The 20,502-nt window shown below is 55.2% G+C and overlaps 1 protein-coding gene across 2 annotated transcripts in view; it reads left to right on the top strand.

Annotated features, from left to right (window-relative positions):
- Nucleotides 1-13,973, top strand: part of Btbd9 (BTB domain containing 9) — a 439,436-nt gene extending 425,463 nt beyond the window's left edge. Inside the window, exons 11-12 of one of the 2 annotated variants that reach the window (XM_023720332.1) lie at nt 12,254-12,386; nt 13,527-13,973. In XM_023720332.1, coding sequence (XP_023576100.1) covers nt 12,254-12,386; nt 13,527-13,669 — 276 coding nt within the window. In that variant the 3' untranslated portion in view covers nt 13,670-13,973. Of the gene's footprint in view, nt 1-12,253; nt 12,481-13,526 lie in introns of those variants that run through there. The other variant, XM_004624183.2, reaches the window with a different exon arrangement.
- Nucleotides 13,974-20,502: the final 6,529 nt, after the last annotated feature.

The following is a 20,502-nucleotide window of genomic DNA, read 5'->3' as shown; positions in this document are numbered from 1 at the left end:
TTTAATCTATCCTTTTCTTTGAGTCTCTCATCTCTGAGACTAAGCATTCGCTTCATGGTCGCATACTTTCTTGTTTTCTTTTGTTCCCCCTCTTCCCGCTCGCTGAAAGTCTCCATTCGGAGCAACTTAACAGGTAAGATCTCCCATTGGAGAAGGAAATACGGCCGAACGCCGAGCCCTCCCTGCTCGCCGCAAAGGGGATCCGCCAAGTCTCTCCTTGGCACGCTCTCCTCACCATGTCCACGCCGCGGTCCGCTTCTTCCGGAATCCTACATGATGTTACAGTACAGGTTCTCCTATGTCTTGAGTCTTCACTGACCTTGAAAGGCTAGGGCCAAAATGTTGGCGGACCTTGTAGCCCTTCCTTTTCTCTAATTTTTGACCTGCAAACTTAGGTTGTTAACCCTCCAGAAGAGAAGCTTATTATTACCCTGCAACGTATGCAGTTCGGTTTACCCTGTCTGTCTAAATATCAAACATCTTTGGCATAATGTGGAACAGGTATTTTCCATCAAGTATTGATGTGTTGAACTTTAAGTCCTTACAGAATATGAAGAAAAAATAATTTTAAAAAATAGGAATAAACACGTATTTTTACACAGAAATTTAGAAATCTAACCATATACAGCATTGTAGCAGGACAGTCCTGTGACATTTATTTTTCTTTTTCTTGTGTCTTTTTTTTTTTATTACTCATTTTAAAAAAAACTTTTACTTGTGGGACAGTATGGTAATACTTGGTATGTCCTGACAAGAAGTATGTATTTAGAAGACCAGAATGATAGTCATTCCAAGCAAGACCCTTCTATTACACATTGCTATCTTCAGTACAGTTGCTTGGTTCACAGGTATTAGCATATATAGTTAGTCAGGGTGAGAATTCTACCAATTAATTGCTAGTTTCAAAAACTTGCTGGTGTTTCTCAGGATCATTGCCTTGCCCATCTTGTGCGTACAAGTGTATGGCTTTGTCCCTGTCCTGCTTCCCAGCTTTTCTCCTTACCCTCTCCTCATTGTCCAGTCACATTCTCGCTTTCATTTTAGTCGTGTTATACCTTTCTATTTGTATTTCTTCTTTTTATTTCTTATACTAGGCAGACTATATGATATTTACACATGTGTGTCTGGTTTATTTCACTTATGAGAATATGTTCAAGTGGCATCCACTTCAATATAAAGCCTTCAAGTTTATCATTCTTAATAGCTGAATAATACTCCATTGTGTAAAAATACCACATCTTTTTCAACCATTCCTCATGTGACAGGCATCTTGGTTGTTTCCAAGATTTGGCTATCACAAATTGTGCTCCTATAAACATAGGTACGCATATATCACCATGATACGACGTTTTCCGTTCCCCTGGGAAAATTCCCGGTAGGGGGATAGCAGGCTTGAATGGGATTTCCAGTCCTAGTTTCTTAACGAGTCTCCACACTGATCTCCATAAGGGTTGCACCAGTCTACATTCCCACCAGCAGTGGAGAAGGGTTCCCCTTTCCCCACAGCCTCTCCAACATTTGTTGTTGGTTGATTTCTTTACAATAGCCTTTTCTGGGGTGAGAAGGTATCTCAGTGTTGTTTTAATTTGCATTTCACAGATGGCTAGTGATGTGGAGCATTTTTTCATATATTTATTCGCTTCTTTAATTTCGTTCTCTGAGAAGTGTGTGTTCATCGTGGATCCCCATTTCTGGATTGAGTCTTTAAATTTAGGGTCCCTAATGTTTTTTAGTTCTTTATAAATTCTAGAGAGCAGACCTTTGTCTGAGTGCTTATTAAGATCTTTTTCAAATTTGTGGGTTATCTTTTCACTGTGTTGGTAATTTCTTTTGATGTGCAAAAACTTCTCAGTAAGAGTTGGGCCCAGTTATCAATTCTTTCAAGTGTTACCCATGCGATCTGATTTTTGTTCATGAACTCTTTGCCTACCCCTATGGCTTCAAGAGTTCGTCCTACTTTCTCTTCCAGGAGATTTAGTGTTTCTGTTTTAATGTTTAGATCTTTAATCCATTTTGACGTTAACTTAGTACATGGTGATAGACCTGGGTCAAGTTTTAGTTTTCGGCATGTAGAGAGCCAGTTTTTCCAGCACTATTTGTTAAAGAGGCTATCCTTCTTCCAGTAAGCGTGTTTAGCCCCTTTGTCGAAGATCAGGTGGCTGAGTGTGTTCGTAGAGGCCTCTGTATCTTCTAATTGAGTCCATTGATCCTCAGGTCTATTTTGTTGCCAGTACCATGTTGATTTTATCACAGTAGCTTTGGAGTATAATTTCAAGTCAGGAATTGTAATGTCTCCTGCCTTGTCTTTGTTGCCCAGGATTGCCTTTGCTATTCTTGGTCTTTTCTGGTTCTAAATAAATTTCAGGAATGATTTCTCTGGGTGTGGGGGTGCAGATTTCCTGATGCTCGCTGTCGGGCCAGGCTTCTAGTTCCTGCAGCCCCACTCTTCTCCTTGGGAGGTGCTTCCATCTGCTGGGGTATCTGCCTCCCATCATCTTTTGTGAGCACCACAGGGATAGACTCACTTGTTATTGTAGCTCCACTTAGCACTGCAGTCAGTAAATGCCCCTTGTTTCTGCCTCCTATAGAGCCCTCCCGTCCTCTGGTGGCCTCCTGTGTCTTGTGTCCTCAGTGTGGCCTTAACGCACCTCCCTGCTCAGCACACACTCCTTCACCCCGAGGTTCCTCACCCTCGCTTAGCCTCCCCACCTCCCCACTTCTTCACCAGCGCTCTCGGTGTGCAGCCCCCCGCCCAAGCCTAGGTGCAGACCTGTGTCATCTTGGAGCAGCCTGCCTGCCCTTCATTTGTTCTCACTTGTCTGATGCTGCCCAGTGCCTGTGACTGAAAGGTCACTGTGGGCCCCAGCCTTGGGCCCTCTTTGGGGTCTCAGTGGCCAATTCAGTGAGCCTGTGTTGTCCCCGTGTGCTTGCCCACATGGCTCCATGGTGGACAGCAAGGGCGAGAGCCAGACCTTGCCCCTCCGCCCCAGCCGCTCCTGAACAAGGCTGGCGCTGTGCGTGCTTCTGTCAGCAGACCTCCGCTTTCAGCCAGCTCCAGAGCTAGAGTTCACACGGTGCTTGTTCTCTCTTCATCCCCTGCGTTTCATTTTATGAGTATCTTAGCAAGCTAGCAAAGGCACACACCTAGATCCCTAAAGAAACTCAGCTGAGTTTAAATGAGACCAAGTCTGTGCACCTATGAAAAGGAGCCCAGGACTGCGAAAGGGATACAAGTTACGTCTTTTATGGCAACCTAGGTTTGAAGATTCTGAAGCGGTTTTTCTAGTGGCAGGAGCTCAGGGTCCAGGAAGCCCTGAGGAGTAAGCAGGACTGGGGAAGAGCGAACTCTGGGCATAGAAAGAGGGTTCTTGCCCACGAGAGCTGCACGTAGCTTTGCCAGGTCAGTAACAGGCACGGAGATGGCATTGGTGGCCGGAGCTGCTCCCAGCATTCCACTGTGCTCATGGAGTTTGTATGGCCGAGGCCCTGTCAACCTCGGCTTCATACCTTTGGCACCCGCCACAGGACCAGCACGGATAGTGGACAAAGGAAAGAGGTGGTCTCTGCAGCTGTCTCTCGCCCCCAGTCAGTCAAATACGGGAAGAAAGGAAAAGAACTTCACGTCATCGAGACACCCTGGCATCCGACAGCTTCCACAGCCACAGTGAGGCTGGCCTTAGCCCAGAAAGGTTTGTAAATGAAAAGTGTGCATGCCTACACTTAGCATCTCTGTATATAGGACGGAAATAGTGGTTATCAGCGACAGCGACGGCTGTGCTGTCCGAGCACTGGCTGTGCCAGGCCCCTTCCAGGCTCTTTGTACTTTTCTTCTCTGTGCTGGAGACTCCTGCCACCCTTGTTTTGAAGGCAATGACAGCTGTCATCCAGGCCTCTGGCAGAGCCAAGCCTGATGCCTGAGCACGTCAAGCTGTGCACATGCTCAGAAGAGCCCTCCTGCTCAGGATGTGACTGTGAGCCGGATTCGCCCCAGCACTGCCCATGGCAGACCTCAGGACACCCTGAGTCATGTCCTGGCAGAGCAAGAGGCAGGTGGTGTCCTGCACTGAATGTCAGAGCGTGGCGAAGTCATGGCTAGAGTTACATTCACATCAACCTCCATGCCAGTGAACCCACACGCAGTGTTTGTGGCTACATAGGAGCTAAAATGCTAAGGAAAAAGGGTGAGGGGGCCACGATGGCTCCAGCAAGCCTCGCGCTTTCCTCCACGTGCAGAGGCCCAGCTAGGGCCCCCGCTTCTGGGCCAGGTGCATCCCTGGGCAGCTTCAGCCAACTGTTCATGTGTTTCATGCATCTTTAGTGCATAGTTTTCACAAGACAAAGTTTGGTTTTAGGCACAAAGGAAGTATAAAGAAACCAAAGCTAACAAATGCTAACTAATCTGTATGATGTCACCCTCCCTTGAATGGCAGAGCTGGCATTTGAACCCAGGCAGGCTTGTTCTTCACCAGGCTGCTGTGAATCCCAGAAAAGCCTAGAAAATCAGGTGCAGAAGTGGGTCCCATTCTGCCCTGGCCCAGAATTCTGGTAACTGAGTGTCAGACATTGGCAAGCGGCTGTTCCTATGAGCTCCTTCGCGCACTGCCCGTGATAGAGCTAGAGGAAAAGCTGAGGCAGGGCCCTTCCTCACAGGGTCTGCCACAGGCTGCTGCCTGATAGACATCGACCCCCAGGAAGAGCACATCAACTCTGGGTGACGTTCCAGGAGCTGGTGCCATGGATGGTAGGAGAGCAGTGGAGACGTACATGGTGGCGGTGGCTGGTGTGGACAGGCAGTGGGAGGCGAGCTTCCCTGGTCCTAAAGCGGATCCACTGGTCCCAGCCCTGGGGATCTCACTGGAGTGAGATCACGTTGAGAATGGTGTGGGAGGCCAGGGCTGCAGATTACACTGCACACCCGCCACCTGCCGTGCTAGGAATAGTAATGGGCCTTCAGCTTGTCATGGGAGGGTCTGCATGAACCGGTACCAGCAGGACCAGAAGCCTGCAAGTAGTTACTTAAGCTGCCCTCCAGGACCACTCGGCTCAGAGCCTGGAGTGAGGCAGAATTTATTTACAGGCTTCTGTCAGGCCAGTGAATGGCTCTGGGCTCCCAGTGCTATCCTTGTTCCCATAGCAACATGTGGCTGGGGGTGGTGGTGGCAAGAAACAGACTCTGAAAACGCTAAATAAATGTTCCTTCCTAGCCTGGTAATAATTATTTCCCAGACCTCCTCAGGGGTGACCTGACCCCCTCTGACTCTCTGGGGACTTCCCCCAGCTTCCCCCAGAGGGTCATAGTCTGGACCCGGGAGGAGCCTCAGTGCCTGTGTGCTCACTCTCAAGGCAGACTCCCCAGTGGGGCAGCAGGATGGGTGAAGCAGGCATGTGGTGGCAGAGCCACGGAGACCACGAGCAAATAGAGGCAGGTGGCACCCTGCAGAGCCTGGTGTGTGGAGAGAGACAGCACCAGCCGTCAGACCCTGGCTGCCCAGCTGAGAGCCAGGCCCTCCTGGGGCTCCACCTCCCAATGGGTAGGGGTACACACAACAAGAACTGTTGCAGACAGGAGTGGCCCAGCAGAGCCAGGTTTTTTGTTTGGCTTTGTTTCTTTCAGAGCCAGGTTTTGGACAGCACCATGGAAGCCTGGGTGGTGCATGGCAGGGCAGTGTGCCAGAATCGAGGTTGTGGCACCAGATCAGCAGGGTCCTGGCACAGAGCCAGTGGGCCCCAGGGTAGACGATACCTAGGAGCTGGCTTAACAGTACCAAGCACAGGACTCTGGCACCTCTGTGTCCCAAGCACCTACCACGAGCGTGGCACACAGCTGCCCCTCCACTAGTCAGAGCAGGCCAGGGGCTTCCATGCAGAATTCTAAGTGAAAGAGGTGCTCAGGAATCACTGGGGCAGCCACATGAGAGCAGAAGGGGGAGCTGCTGGTCCCTGGGGAAAGGAGGCAACAGGCATGGGGAAGCCTGGAGGAAATGCAGGGCGGGGAAGGGCGGTGAGAGGTGAGCAGTCCTGAGAGAACCGTGGACTTAAGGGTTACACACCAGAAGAGCTGGCTGTGAAAGAGGCATGGAAGGATCTAGAAGGAGCTCTGAGAAGCAGCTGCTGCAGGCAGGGGTGTGCTGCACCAGGGCAAAGGAGAGAGGGAGGGAGGGGCCTCTCAGCCGTAGACACCACGTCACTCCACCTCTCTATGTCGCACAGCACTTTGAGGAGAAAGAAATAGGTCTCAAAGGCTCTCCCTAGGGAGATGTTGCCTGCATAATTATAAAAAGCAGCTTGTTTTCCACAGCACTGGTGACTGAGCATAGAGCCTCTCACATGCTAGACATGCAAGACCTTTTCAGGGGCATCTTTACGCTCACACGTCCATTATAAACGGTTTTAGTGGGAAAAGAGCAGAAAAAATGACACAACATGGAGCTCACGTCATTGTTTCAGACACTGACAATCCTTGGGCCGGTCGTGTCAGAGCAGCAGTCATTCTGCATCCTCAGACAGCCGGGAGCCGGCACATAGCGAGGCCAGTGGAGACGCTCGGCTCCTGAGGGCCACAGGTCCTCCTTGCCTGTCCCGTGCGAGCCAACAGGTAGCAGAGTGGCCACTTGCCTACCAGCGCTGTCCAATGGGAAGGGGCCTCAGTGAGGCCACATCCATGGGGTGGGGGGTGGCACGAAGCTGGCCCAGAAACCTGGGAGCAGAGCACGCCCCTTTTGGGTTTTGCAGTGTTATTACTATTTTTTAAATCACTAAGAAATACCTCCATCATGTTATGGCCAAACTAAGAGAGATTCTGCTGGAACCCTGAAAGGCATACACACAGGCATGATGCCAGGGCTGCCTGGAGAAAGGCTTTCTACTAGAACCTTCCAGATAGTTACCTGTGGGAACTGACTTGGGGTGTTCAAAAGTTAGCATCATAGATGAGCATGGTTACCCAGAAATTTACTTCGACTCCTAATAGAAACAAACTTCCCTCCTACTAGAGATAAAATAGTGGGATACCCCATCACCCCTGGCTTTCCTGAACACTGTAGCTCCCAATCTGGAAACGTTTGCTTGTGAAAGGGTTTCTTCATAATGTGTTGGGCTGTTCAGACACATAACATCAAGGCCTATACAAAGGAGTGTTTTGTTTGAAGTGTTTTGGTTCCTTTTTTAAGGAGCAGGAATAAAAGTCCCCTGCAGTCTGTCCTGGGGTCACCAACTTCTGCTCTGATAGGAGCGTGAGAGGCAGGTGGTCGCGGTTGTCAGCTCTGGTTACTGGGCTGAGCAGGGCTGTGAGGCCACCGCAGCCTTTTCTCCCAGGACATCAGACCTGCGGCCTGAGTCTTAGGGACAGCCATCAGGAAGTAGGTGTCTGCTTGATAAAGATGTGTTGCCTTGTAGATTTTAGCTGAAAGCTCAGATTAGAAATCCTGTTTGTATTGGTTGGCATGAAAGTGGTCTGTGGAAATTACTCAGGAGAAACCCAGAAAGCAAGGTAGAATCATTGATCAACATTTATTAAATTTTCCCAATTTCTGCTACAATTCCAGGAGGCACCCTTAGGCCAACTTGGGAAAATTAGCAGAGGCGTGTAGTTGTGAAAACCTTGAAGATATGTCAGCAAACAGTGCTTGGGGAACCCTGCTAATGAAAGGCGGCAGGCAGTGACCAGCTGAGGAATTAGCCTGCCGGCCAAGAGAGGGCGGGTGACTTCTGAAATCCTGTGCTGGGCTCACGGAGAAGAGAGCGCCCAGACCCTTCAGACATGTCAGAATTACAGCTCTAGAGAGCGAGGCAGGGTGTGATAAACAGCAGCACAGAGCAGGATTGTGCGGGTTGTGACGAAGGCTGTGTGGATGCGTACACACGGCTACATTGCAGATTAGCCGGTGTGCCTCCAGGGAGAGATCCAAGGACCAGTGAAGAGGGTTCTCGAAGGTGCCCCTTTGTGAGCCACAGCAATTAAACAGGCTAATGGGATGCATGAGTGCTGGGAAGGGGAGGGAGAGCGATGTGGCCGCCATGGGGATGGCTCAGCATAAATCAGAAGTGTCTGTGCCCTGCACGCCTTATTCACTGTTGGTCATACCCTTTCCTCGGGGTGTTACAGACAGGAAGGTTTGGGAAAGAAGCTGAATGCACACGCTTCTGAGAGCAGAGATGCTGGGCTTTGACTGGGCCTTGGCAGGGCTACCTGGAGGAAGGAGGAAGTGGGATGGGACTTGGGGACCGGGGGACGGGCTGGGCTCATCTGCAGGCCCCTGCTCCTCTGGGCAGTGGGCCTGGGCACCCTCCTGCATTTCTGTGAGAGGCGGAGCGGCCTCCGCCACAGGCTCTCCTTGGAGGCCCACATGCGGATCTGCGGATCTAAAGGAGGGCAGGCACCATGGTGCTCATTAGCATCCTCAGTGCCCAGAGCTGGCTGGGTGCCACTCGGCCGCTGACTCCACCACTGTCACGCATGGCTCAAGGCTGATGGGCTTGATCTTCACTGAGGTGACCGAGCCAGACTGTTCAGAGGGTGGCAGGGCTGGCGGGAGCTGGGTCCCAGAGTCTAGAAGTCTGTCTTTTGTCCCCTCTGCCCGAAGGCCACGTCGTTTCTGTCTGCCTCCAGCCCTGACCGCCTTCCAGGCAGAGGGCACCTTGTGCCCCTGCCCCTCCACCCCTCGACTCAGTGCTGACCCGTTGGTGTCTTGATGGGGGGGGAGGCTCGGCCTGGATGGAATCCCAGGTCGACTGTGCCCTGAGAGAGCAGGGGCTGGGTGCCAGATAACCCCGAGGATGCCAGAGGCCCTGTGGTTCCCCTCCTTGGCATGGGCCAGGGTGTGACGTCTGTGCTGGAGCCAGGAGCCCTTCAGTGGCACCCCCGCTGCTGTTCCTGCCCCTTCAAGCATCGCCTCCTAAGCTTTTCATCCCAATGAGTTTGCTGTCAAATTGTGCTTTATTTAGCTTTTCTTTAAAAATGACTCCTCATTGATGGTAAACTGCTGTTTATCAAGAGGTTCAAGGTTAAAGGTTTTTCATCTTTCTTAGACACTTACATTATTTGAATTTTTCACCTTTCCTCCATAAACATCTTTAACGAGAGCTCTCAGTTCTCAAAAGGAGTCCTGTGGCCACGCCCCCATCCTCACCCCTCCCCTACCTCCCGCCATCCCTCGCCCAAGCCCCTCCCTGTCCAGGCTTTGGCTGGGGACCACCCTCCCACCCCCATCCTCCTCCACCCCAGTGTGGCTTGCTGCCTGGCCTTTAAGGCTCAGCGTTCCCTGGCCCTGGGGCATGCCGCGTGGACCCCTGAGCCGTAGTGCCTTCTGCCCAGGGAACCCCGCGCTGGCACAGGAGTGCGCAGTGAGATGCACCCCCCCCCCCCCGCTGCTCCCTGCCGCCTGGCGAGGAGGCTCCCCTCCAGCCCAGCTGCCCGGCTGCTCCTGTGCCCCGGGGCCCACCAGTGGGCACCTCTGCCTCACGCTTGTGCCTTCTTAAGGGGAACTATTCCTTGCGCTGCCTTTGAACCCGACAGAGCTGTGACCTGGTGGAAGCGCCCAGGAGCCCCGTGCTGTGCGTGCGGCGCTGGGGACACAGGCTGCAGCTCTCCCTAGGCTCCTGGGCCTCCTCCCACGGCTGTCTGGTGGGGAGCCCAGCGGGGTCCCCTCTCGCACCCTGGAAAGCCACGCCCTGCCGGGAGGCTCTCTGGTGCTGGTGGGTGTGTCGGGAATGAGCGCACTTGTGACACGGATTGGCTAGTGGACTAAACGCAGCTGTGCAGCTACTGCGGCTGCCTACCAGCCGGGAGCTAAATCCACGTGGGAAATGGGGCGCAGGCCAGCACGTGCGTCCCATGCACTCGCCTCAGCGCACTGTGCGACTTCTGGCAGGCTGGGGCGGGGACACCCACCCACCACGGGGCTGGTACCTCCTGGTAGAGAAGCAGGAAGCCAGCCCAGGTCCTCTCAGCCTCCTGTCTCAGTCAGGGTGTTTACTGCCCTGAGAAGGGCGGATGAAATTTGGGGCCTTGAGTGCAGAGCCAGTCCCGGGCATGCCCGGAAGAGCTTACCTGGAAATGTGCAGTGCAGCAGAGACCCCCAGGAGCAGGAGAGATGGCCGTGGGGGCGGGAGGCGTCGAGGGGAGTGCGAGCGGGTGCGGGGGCTCAGACCAGCGGCTTAGATGCCGAGAGCAGGGCGATAGAGGGCTGGGGACAGCGAGGCCAGGAGGCACCAAGCTGCAGCGTGGCAGGGGAGGGCCCAGGCCTGCGCAGCACGTTGACCCCCTTCACAGGCGGTGAGGACAGAACGAGACTGGGTCATCTTGACAGGGCTGGGCCATGCCTTCGCCATGGAAGCTGTATGGGGGGGTGATCCTCGGAGCCCGCCCTGCTGCCAGGCTAGGGGCAGGCGGGGGGCACCGAGGGTCACTCTGCCTTAAGCTCCTCTTGCTGCTGCAGAGCTCCAAGCCGCCAGGCTGATGGAGGAGGGCAGGTTAGCAGTTTGCAGAGAGGCCCGTGCCCAGAGCTGCTGGCCACGTGGTGTTCACATCTCCGCAAAAGACCCTCCTCTCTGATGTGGGCCTGGCTGGCGCGCGCAGGAACACATGTGCAGGCGGGCGCAGGCAGGGAGCTGTCTGGGGGGCTCAGGGCCGGGAGGGGCAGTGGGGGCACTGCACCCGCAGAAGGCCCTTGGCCAGGACCTCGCCAACGGCCTACCTTTGAGGAGGCAAATGAGCTCATTCTGGGGGAACGCAGCTGCTGCCCCAAATGGAAAGGGAGACCAGGAAAGCACGCGGTCCCCGTGCTTCCTCATGTTAGAGTTTGAAGTGTGAAATTTGAAACAGTGGTTGATAAATGAATTGAAATGGGAATGTGGAAAACAGTGATGCAGGAAGGTAAGCACAGAATTTATATTTTCAACGTAATTCTGCCATTGATGTGACATTTGGCTCCTCGGTGGACACAGCTCTGCAGTAGCAGGAGGCGCGCACGCTGAGGGGCCACAGCCACCCTGGAGAGAGCAGCCACCCAGCCCTCCTGAGCCCCAGGGCTCCTACCCACCTGCACCCCAGCAGGCCTTACCCCAGGATAGACTCAGGGCAAATCAGGAAGGGACAGTGTGTGTCCTGCCAAGCAGGCCCCATGGCAGAACACAGACCCCACCAGCCTTCAGGCGCACAGCTCAAGCCAGCTGCCCCCTGAGCTCCAGCCTGTGTGTGAGCTGCCCCCTCCACTGTCCCCAAGCCCCTTCTCACTAGGGATCTGCGGGTGTGGTGTGCACCACTCCCCATGGGCTTTGCTCTCTTCATGCCTTCTGGGGATGCGTCTCACCACGTACCCCTCCTCTCTGCATCTCTTCTCCAGGCCATGGAGCTGGCGCTGGTGCACACCGCATGCGTGGTCCCCAAGGAGCTGTGGACAAGAGTGTATTAGGCAGAGCTGTAGATAAAATGCCTCATCATGGGCTTCAATACAGTGGCTTCTATAAATAGGAGATAGCAACTAAGTGTAAGAGGGGCGAAGAGGACTGACAGGAGTATTGGATAACATGACTTGATAACATAGGTTTGAAGAAGCTTATTGAGGAAAGCACAAAATCTGATACTGTAGAAAAGGTTTATACTTTGGATTTAGCCAGTGAATTTTGAAAATTTTTTATACTTCTGGAAAAATTGCTGCTACATGTAAAACTTTGTCAGTCCTGTGTCGATCATTATTGTGTCAGTTATTCTTTGTTCTAAGTTGAGAGATCCGACTCAGTTGAGTGTCCTCCGAGGGCCCCAGGCCACGTGCCCAGGCGCTGCCTGCCCCCCATGCCTGTGTGCCCAGCTGCCCGCTGCCCCCAGCCCGGGGCAGGCACACGTGCCAAGCGTCCCATGCGGCGCTGTCCTTGCAGAGCTGCGGCAGCTGGCTGCTTCCCGTGCCAGCTTACTACAGTGGAATCGCCGTGCTGTCCCGCTCGCTCAGGGCAAGTATAGCTTAGTGGCTCTGAGTGCAGGGCACTCCCAGCCGTCACCACAGCTCACACCTCCTTCAGCCTAGGAAAAGTTAAGGAATTAAAACAGAAAGAGTTCGGGGACAGAAGTCAGGCGAACAGAGTGACCCACTGAGAGCCCTGTGCAGAGACCCACGCCGTGGCACCTGGCCACTCAAAAGCACACTACAACTTCTACCCCGCCAGGTGGGCGTGGGGACCAGGTCCCTGCCCTCCGTGAGCCCCTGCAGCCCTGGGCGCGGGCTGGCCGTGCTCACCGCCCGCTGCTTCTTTCTCACAGGTGTTCCACTGCGTCCACTTCGAGTGTCCAGAGCAGCCAAGCACCCAGAAGGATGAACGCGGCGAGGAGCCAGCTGCCGGGGACGGAAGCCCGGCCACTCCGCAGCTCGACCCTCAAGCCCTGCGGGCCGCAGGTGCCAGCTCGCTGCCCCCCAGCCCCAGCCCCAGCCCCAGCCCCAGCGTGCGTTCACCCCACCGGCAGCACCAATAAAGGGGTGGTAGACAGGGTCTGGCTGGCTCTTCTCCTTGCTGAGACAGAGGTGCACTTAGCTCATAGTTTATGGTGGTTTCTGGCTCTGGCGGCTCGCTCCCAGCGGGGCGGCGTGCCAGGGGCGTCACAGAGAAGCAGGCTGGTGGGCAGAGGGCTCAAAGCAGAAGGCAGCCAATGTGACGCAGAGAAGCAGCAGGCGAGGGCAGCACCCTCTCTGTCCCCTTAGAGCCTATGCGGTGTGCAGGTGCCTAGTGCACCCCCAGGGCAGCCTTGCCATTGGCCACGCCCTGCACGCTGCCTGACCGGTCAGTGGCTGATTCCATAATCCTCAACCCAGCATCACACATCCCAGATCCAGCCACCTCTGAAAGCCCCACCATGGCTGCCTGAGGCTTGGGGGACAGCCAGATATGCCCTAATGTGGTGGCACAGGTGACAGGAATGTGTCCTCCCTGGCAGGGACTTTTGTGGATTGGGCTGGCCCTTTCTGGGAGCAGACTTGGCTCCTAAGCAGACCTTTTCTCCTAAGGAGAGGCTGAGGTGTCCCCTGGGCTTGCCCATATCAGGCTGGCCCTGGGACAAGGCAGCTCTGCTCTGCATCGAGCCCCCCGTTGAAACCTTCCCTCTCTGACCCTCCCAGGCGAGGAGCAGAAGGAAGTAGCAGAGGGCGCACTAGGCCTTTGTTACCTGAGGTGCCCTGTGGGAAATGGGTTTCCACAGCGTTTGCTCGTATGGAACACAGCGCCCTGGCAACTGAATGATTTTGTTATTCCTGTTAGTTATTCTCCACTTGCTGAATCCTAGGTATTCCAGTTCTTTTTGCAGTAGTCCAGCAGCAAACTGCTCGTTCTAATCCTTCTGAGGGTGGAGTTTCCTCTCAGTGCTGGTGGTTGTGTGGCACCAGGTCTGACCAGGGAACTCCTCCAAGGAAGTTGGAGACGATGAGCCTGGAGTCAGGGCTCGCTGCTGAGTCACAGACCTGCCTGTGGCCCGCACCCAGCCTGTGCGCATGCTCAGAACGCTCGCAGACCCAGGCCTCGTCCTCCCATTTTTTTCCGCCCAGTGGACAGGAGCCCAGTAGGCTCCGAAGCCACCATGTGTTGGCCTCTGTGTGTCCCAAGACCACACACCCAAGTTGGGAACACAGCTCTGAAAAATGCCCCCAGTCTGCCCAGAAGGAGCTCCCTGACTGCAGCCGCGCGCTGATCGTGTGTCGCCAGTGACATCCCACCGCTGCTGACCCTGCCTGCAGCCCCGCTGAGCCTCAGCATTCTCCGCCCCGGGCCTCTGCTGCCTCTGTGGGCTCCAGCTCCCGTGGCCAGATGGCAAGGCGTGCTGCCCACTCAGCGCTTCCTAGCTGGCTGGGACTGTCCGACAGCGAGGCTGTATACTTGGGCCCAGTGACCTCTGGGAGGCAGTGGTCCAGGGCCCTGGCTCTGGGGACATTGGCAACTTGTCATTTGGTGGCTCTACATCACATCCCAAAGCACCCTGACCCACAGGCATGGCTCCAAGGGGTGATGGGGCTGCACCAGCAGCTGGTGAGGGTGGCTCTTGCGTCCCTGCACGTGGATTGGCTGCCTCCGTGGGCCTCCCTATTGTCTCCTGCCACTGTGGATGCTCGCACGCAGCACAGAGCTCTGTCTTGATGGGCTTTTCAGAGCAGGTGGCCCTGCACCTTCCCCTGTACCCCGCTGGGCCGGGTGGCCACAGCACAGGTGTTCTAGGGCTGGGCCACATGTCCAGGGAACAGGAGTGCACAGCGAGCGTCAAGGGAGGCCTGGCAGCCTCACAGTAGGACCAACACGGGCTAGACAAGCGACACCAAGCAAGAGTGCCCAACTGGGTTGGAGCCAGCACGCGGGCAGTGGTGCCCGGGTGTGAGGGGCGGAGAGGATGGGGCTCTGTGGCTCCTCGGCCCAGTGGCGCCACTGTCCACACAGCCCCACAGTACCGCAGTGCTGCTGTTCCACTCTGAGCACAGAATGGAGTGCATTGTGCTGGAGACGCTGCCCTTTTATTGCATTTGGGGACAGCAGAAGGATGCCTCAGAGCCACCTCACAGTGGCTCTGGGAGGGGCACTTGGCCTGCAGCAGCCGGGAGCACCTTGACCACACGTGCTCGGTGTTTCCTGTGTGCTGAGGACTTTTTCTGTTGTTCTCATTTCAGTTAGGAGTCTGTGGCGGCAGTGGGGCTCATTTTGTTGCTCTTTGAATTGTCACTTTTTAGATCTCATTAAATGAAGTGTCGATTCCTGACAAATACATTAAAAGTGTTTTATTTCTAGAAGAGTTGGGAAAAGAAATTATTTTCAGCAAGAGTGGGATGTGTTTGTTAGACTGACTCCTTGGCCAGGAAAAAAAGAGTTTTGAATTGTGGGAAAAATTGCTTAGTAGTTATGCCGTCCCCACAGCTGCCACACCGCTGTGCACGAGGCTCTGACCCAGTCAGCCTCACCTGCTCTTTAATTTAGAAGATAACAAAATTGTAATCACTTAGCTTTTCTGGAGCCACGGGGAAGGAGGGCGTGAGCTACAATGAAAGCCGTGTGCGGCTCCGGCGCGCGGAGGCCGCTGGGTAATGAAGAGATGGAACGTCCTGCTGCAGACTTCAATTAGGGGCCTCCCTTCGGACTGGGAAGAAAGGTGTCGGAGCCGAAAATTAAATTTGGCTCCTTCTGGGAGGTTTTCCTTATTAGGGGTTGCTTTCCCTTGTTGTTATCATCTTGCCTCCCGTGTGGTGGCCAGTGGCCTGGGTGACGTGGTGGCACGGAGTGGTCACTGTAAGCCACATGGCAGGTGTGGGCCAAGTGCCATCCATTTCTGTGACCATAGCCATCGATTCTGCATGTTTATTCTGACAACAGCCCAGCAGGAGCCCGGTGCTCATTAGTGGCCCTAGGAATTGAAAATGCAGTTCATGGCTCTGTACCACGGTGGGGCTTATTATTATATTAAATTCGAAGTCTTCCTGGTGCCTGGTGTTTGCTCAGGAGTTTCTGGCAGGAGAGGTTTGTGTGGCCTTCAGGGCCCCTGTCGCGCGTGGCAGCTCTGCATTGTGCGCCTGGTTTACCAGGACAGGGTGGCGGGGAGCCCAGAGGCCTTGCCCTGCACGGCTCGGGCCGCGTGGTGATGTGCGTGGCCCTGGGCTGTACCCAGGACATGCGGCTAGCTGAAGATCTCAGCTGGGCCTTCCGCTTTGTTTCACTGCCATGCAGAGGGTGCAGCCTGGCAGGGAGCAGGTGAAGGCGCCCTGCTTGGGGGCCGAGTCCTTGACCTGCGGCTGCCTTTATTTGCTGACCAGGGCCACTGCCTGGCCCCAGCCACCACACCCATTCGGCCTGATCAGGTTCACTTCTCTGTTTTCTAAAGAACTGAAATACTCTCCCAAGGGCCTGAAGCCTCAGAACCATCGACCTGTAATTTATGATGAACGTCTGGCAGTGCTGCCGTTTGCACCTGAGAGTATTTATAGCCTTGAGTGTGAAAGGAGGCGGCGACTGCGGGAGCCATACCTGTCATGGGGCTTCTTGCGCTGGGCAAACGCTGGCCTTCCTTAGGCTGTCGCCTGGTCTGCACACAGCAGCAGCCGGAACTGGGGGACACTGGTAACCTAACTTTTTCTGTCCAGGTGAGCTCTGGGGGCATGGAGCCAGGCAGCGCGGAGGATGCTGCTGCCAGCCCTGCACTGCAGCTCCCACATCCCCCACTGCCGCATCCGTTCCCGTCCCCTCCCAGGTGCCTCAGCTGGGTGAACGGGGCAGGGCAGGCACCAGGCTGAGGGGCAGCAGGGGGCGCCCAACCCATGACCAGGGCCAGGGCCACTGAGGCCTGAGGATCCAGAGGCCCAGACAGCTCACTAGGGCCGGGGGCCTGGCCATCCCAGGGAAGCTCCTGGCCCATGCAAAGGCTGCGCCTGTCACAAGACAGCCAGGCTCCTATTGGGCATCCCAGCAGTGGTGTTCCCCAGGCCAGCGGACTCCCTGCCAGGGCTGGAAAAGCGTGGTAAGTGGCCTGGGTGCCCCGGGGCGTTAGTGTGGGTGATGCTTCCTGCAGGCGGCCAGAGCTTGGCCAAGCACAGCTTCTGGCAGATTGGGGGGTCTGAACTCCTGGGAGGACGTGAGCTCCCCCGTCCTTGGAGCTCCTGGACTGTGAAGGGGTGGATGCCCGCTAGGCGGGGTGGCACAGCTATCCTCCAGGAGGGTGTCAAGAGCCCTGCAGAAATGTGTGAGCAGGTGTGCTCAAATGTCACGTGTGGGTACAGTCTGGAGAGCACATTGGCCCAAACTGCTGTGGCTTTGCTGTGCCAACTTTTGTTGTGCTGAAATAAAGTGCCAACTTCTCATCCCTGTGTTGGTATCATCAGTGTCCCTATAGCCCCTACCCCCAGCCTCTGGGGACTCTGCCAGGCCTGCCACGCCCTCTGACATGGTCTGGTTGGACCCTACCTTGCGTGCACAGCCAGGAGGGGCCCTGGGCCATGGGAACCTGCTGTGCAGTGCCACCTTCTCAGGGCTCAGGGTCCCTCCAGATCTGTCCAGCACCTGTGGTGCCCTCCCTGGTGGCCCAGTCAGTGCTGACTTTGGTGGGAAGGGAATCCTGTCACCCTGAACACAGGTTCCCTTTCCTGGTCACTGCACGCCCCCGAGCCAGCCTTCTCCTCCCGGCACCCAGGTGCCCCGCAGCACCCAGAACTCAGATGCTGACTGATGCCCTGGTCAGCCTGGACCTCTGCATCACGCTGAGCAGGTGTCACATGGAGGTCAGGGTAGGTGCTCCTTGTCACTCAGTGTCATCTCTCATGAAGCCTAATGGCAGGACTTTGTTTCTTTTGTTAGCTTCCAGTGTGGATGACATGCAGGGGCAGGGAGACTTCAAAAGTGACACTGAGCAGGGCTGAGGGGCAGGGGGCTGGGCACTGGGGACACTGGGCTCACATCTGAGGTCGGGGAGAGGCAGCTCCTGCAATGGTCACTGTGGTGGACAGGAACAGGGATCAGTTCAGAGGTGATGTGACAATGGAAGAGGTGCACTGGCCCCGGAGCAGGGACTGGGACTCACATGTGGCGCTGGGTGGAAGAGCAGAGGCCGGAGCCTCCAGGTAGAGCTGTGGAGAGTGATCTGTGTCTACCAGCAGCTGCCAGCGGGGATGCAGGACAGCAAGGAAGCTGCTGGAGATGTGTCCCGTCCCTTGGAAGGGCCCACCTGGCTCGGCTGCGACAAAGCCCTGCGGTCCACCTTGGCCCTGTGCATCCTATAGCTAGGGCCTGTGAGGCCCTGAAGGCTCCAAGGAGCCCAGGTGTGGGGCACCACACTGGGCCAGGGCAGACACCAAGTCACCAGGCTGGGGAGAGAGGAGGAGGGCAAGCAACGAGAGCACCCCACTAGATAGTGTGGTCTGTTCCGTGGTTGTGCGCACATGGTCTGTGGGACACCTGTGTGGCTCTGATTCCAGAGCACACTGGGCAGTGATCCAGTCAGCACTGGCAAATCCATCCACTTAGCCATCGGTCACCGCTGAGAATATCCAAAACCCTTGACAGCAGCGTGGCTGTGCATGTGCGCCGACGTGGCCGAGACTGTGCACCGAGCACCCGCCTGCCCACAGGCCCTCCTTGGGGCCCACGAGACCACAGGGTGCTTGTCTGTGCTCAGTTCATCTGACGTGGCATCCCCGGGTTCGTGCACACTGCCAGTGTCTGCCTGCGGCCCCTCATGCACGTGTATTCCATGATCAGATGCGCATTTTAGTTCTCTGCTAACGGCCACGCGTGCACTTCTGCGCTTGGCGGCCGTGACCGGTGCTCGAATGCCGTCTCTCCCGCTTGCTCCCTTCTTCGGGATGCGAGCGCCCGCAGCGGGCTGCTCCAGACTGCTTCTCTGCTGGCTGCACCGACGGATGCTCTCACTGGCAGTGTGTAGGAGCTCCTTGTCTCCAAGTCATTCGAGCGGGGCGCCACGGCACGCCCGTGGTCTGATCTGCTCTCTCTCATGCCCTGGGATGGCAGCCAGGCTCCTCTCTGCCTCCCTGCCCTGACCCAGGGCCTCAACTGACCATCCTCCTGTCTCAGCCTCGCCTAGTGCCGGGCCGCAGGTGTGCACCACTGCACCTGTAGCCTTTCTCCAGAAAAGTCTACTCAGATATTTTCCTCTTTAAAAAAAAATTTTTTTTGACCTGAGTTGTTTTTATTGTTAGTTAATTATCGATACTGGGGATTGAACTTGGGACCTTGTGCTTGCCAGGCAGGCATTTATGGCCCTGTGCTATATCCCTGGCCCTGAACTGAGTTTTTAAAATTCAATTAATATATAAAAACACTAAAAAAAAAAGTTGTATTTATGGGATACCATGTAATACTCTAATACAAGTATACGTTGGTGATGCTTACATTAGGAGAAATAGACCTCCTCAAATGAACATTTCATATTTTTTATATTAACCCCTTATCAGATACATATTTCTAAATATTTTCTCCATTCTGTAGGTTATATCTTTACTCTGTTACCTTTACTGAGCAGAACCTTAATTTAGGCTGATACAGCCTTATCAATTAATTTTTGCCTGGGTTTTTGAAATCTTACTCAGAAACCTGCAGGCCGGGGGGCTCCCGTTTTCCGCTCGCAGATCCATACATAACTGCCACGTGCGCTGCTGTCCGGCTGTGAGACGACCCCGCACGCCGCTCGCTGAAGGCTTTCTCCGCTGTCCCTGGGCCTCTGCTGAAGCCCACACTCGGCCGTGCCCGCCTGCCTTCCGGCTGCCCTGGGCTGCCGTCTCCACGCTCGAGCCTGCTCCTCCCTGTCGCTAGGTGCGTCCCGCTGCTCCCGGCTGCTCTGCACGTCCAGTGTCCTCTGATTCCTTGGGAATTCAGGGCAGACATTTTCCATGCCTGGGAGGAATGTCACAGATAGTTTGGTAGGAACTGCATTGATAGCCAGCACCTGTCAACCTGCACCCAAGGGGAAGAGCCGAGTCTGAGAACTGGTGTCTGAACATTACGCGCCGGGCCCTGCCTGCTCCTGCAGTGCCGGGAGTCGTGCCCAACCTGGTGTGGGTGCATCGAGGACAGAGGTGAGACACCCCCACCCCGACAGCCGCCTCCCGGTGCCTGTGGGCGCCGCTCCTGTTCACTGGCCAAGGCCCAGGGTAGAGCTGCCGGGCAGAAATGTTGTGTTTATTTTTCCAGAGACCAGAAAACTGGTTTCTGTGGTGGCTGTGCCTCTTCCCTTCCTCCAAGGGCTCTGCCTTCTCGTCGGGCCACCACTTTGGTCTCACTGCTGCCACCACGGGCTGAGGTCCGCAACCCGGGACTCCCAAGGCTGACCCAAGGCAGAGGCCGCTGCCGAAAGTATACACAACCACTTTTTTTTGGTAACGTATTTAGTAGAGTCTACAGGGTCTCGCTACAGAGATCAGACTCGTAGTGATCCTTCCTGTTTTTCAGCCTCCCAAGCTCCAGGATTACAGGCGCGTGCCACCACACCCAGTCTCAACTGCTGTCACAGAGCGCCCTGGGGGTGGGCCCAGCTTGGCAGGCCAGGGATCAAACCCCTGACCCGTGTCTGCCTAAGCAGGTGCTTTAATCCACTGAGCTATCTGGCCAGCACTGCACAACTTTTAACCACTCAGGGGTAGAGCACTTACCTGGCAGGCACAGCTCCTGAGCCCCGATCCCCGGCACTTAAAAACATGACAAAATTAGGTTCAAAGATGAATATGAAGCCAGATGTTGGTGGTGCACACCTGTAATCCCAGCACTCAAGAGGCTGAGGCAGGAGAATCACTGAGAGTTTGAGGCCAGTGTAGGCTACACAGAATTCAAGGCTAGCCTAGACTACATAGTGAGATCCTTTCTAAAAAACAAAATAAACAAAAAAATCCCCCAAACTAAAACTAAACCACATGGGACCCATCAGCCAAGTGTGGTGACACATGCCTGTCATCTTCAGGAGGCTAAGGCAGGAGGGATTGTAAGTTTGAAACCTTAAGCAAGATCCTGCCTGCCTCTGCCTCTGCCTCTGCCTCTGCCTCTGCCTCT

The sequence above is a fragment of the Octodon degus genome, unplaced genomic scaffold (genome assembly GCF_000260255.1).
Source record: "Octodon degus isolate 3935 unplaced genomic scaffold, OctDeg1.0 scaffold00005, whole genome shotgun sequence".
Taxonomy (NCBI): domain Eukaryota; kingdom Metazoa; phylum Chordata; class Mammalia; order Rodentia; family Octodontidae; genus Octodon; species Octodon degus.
The sequence above is the reverse complement of the archived record's forward strand: the minus strand, read 5'-3'. Positions and strand labels throughout refer to the sequence as shown.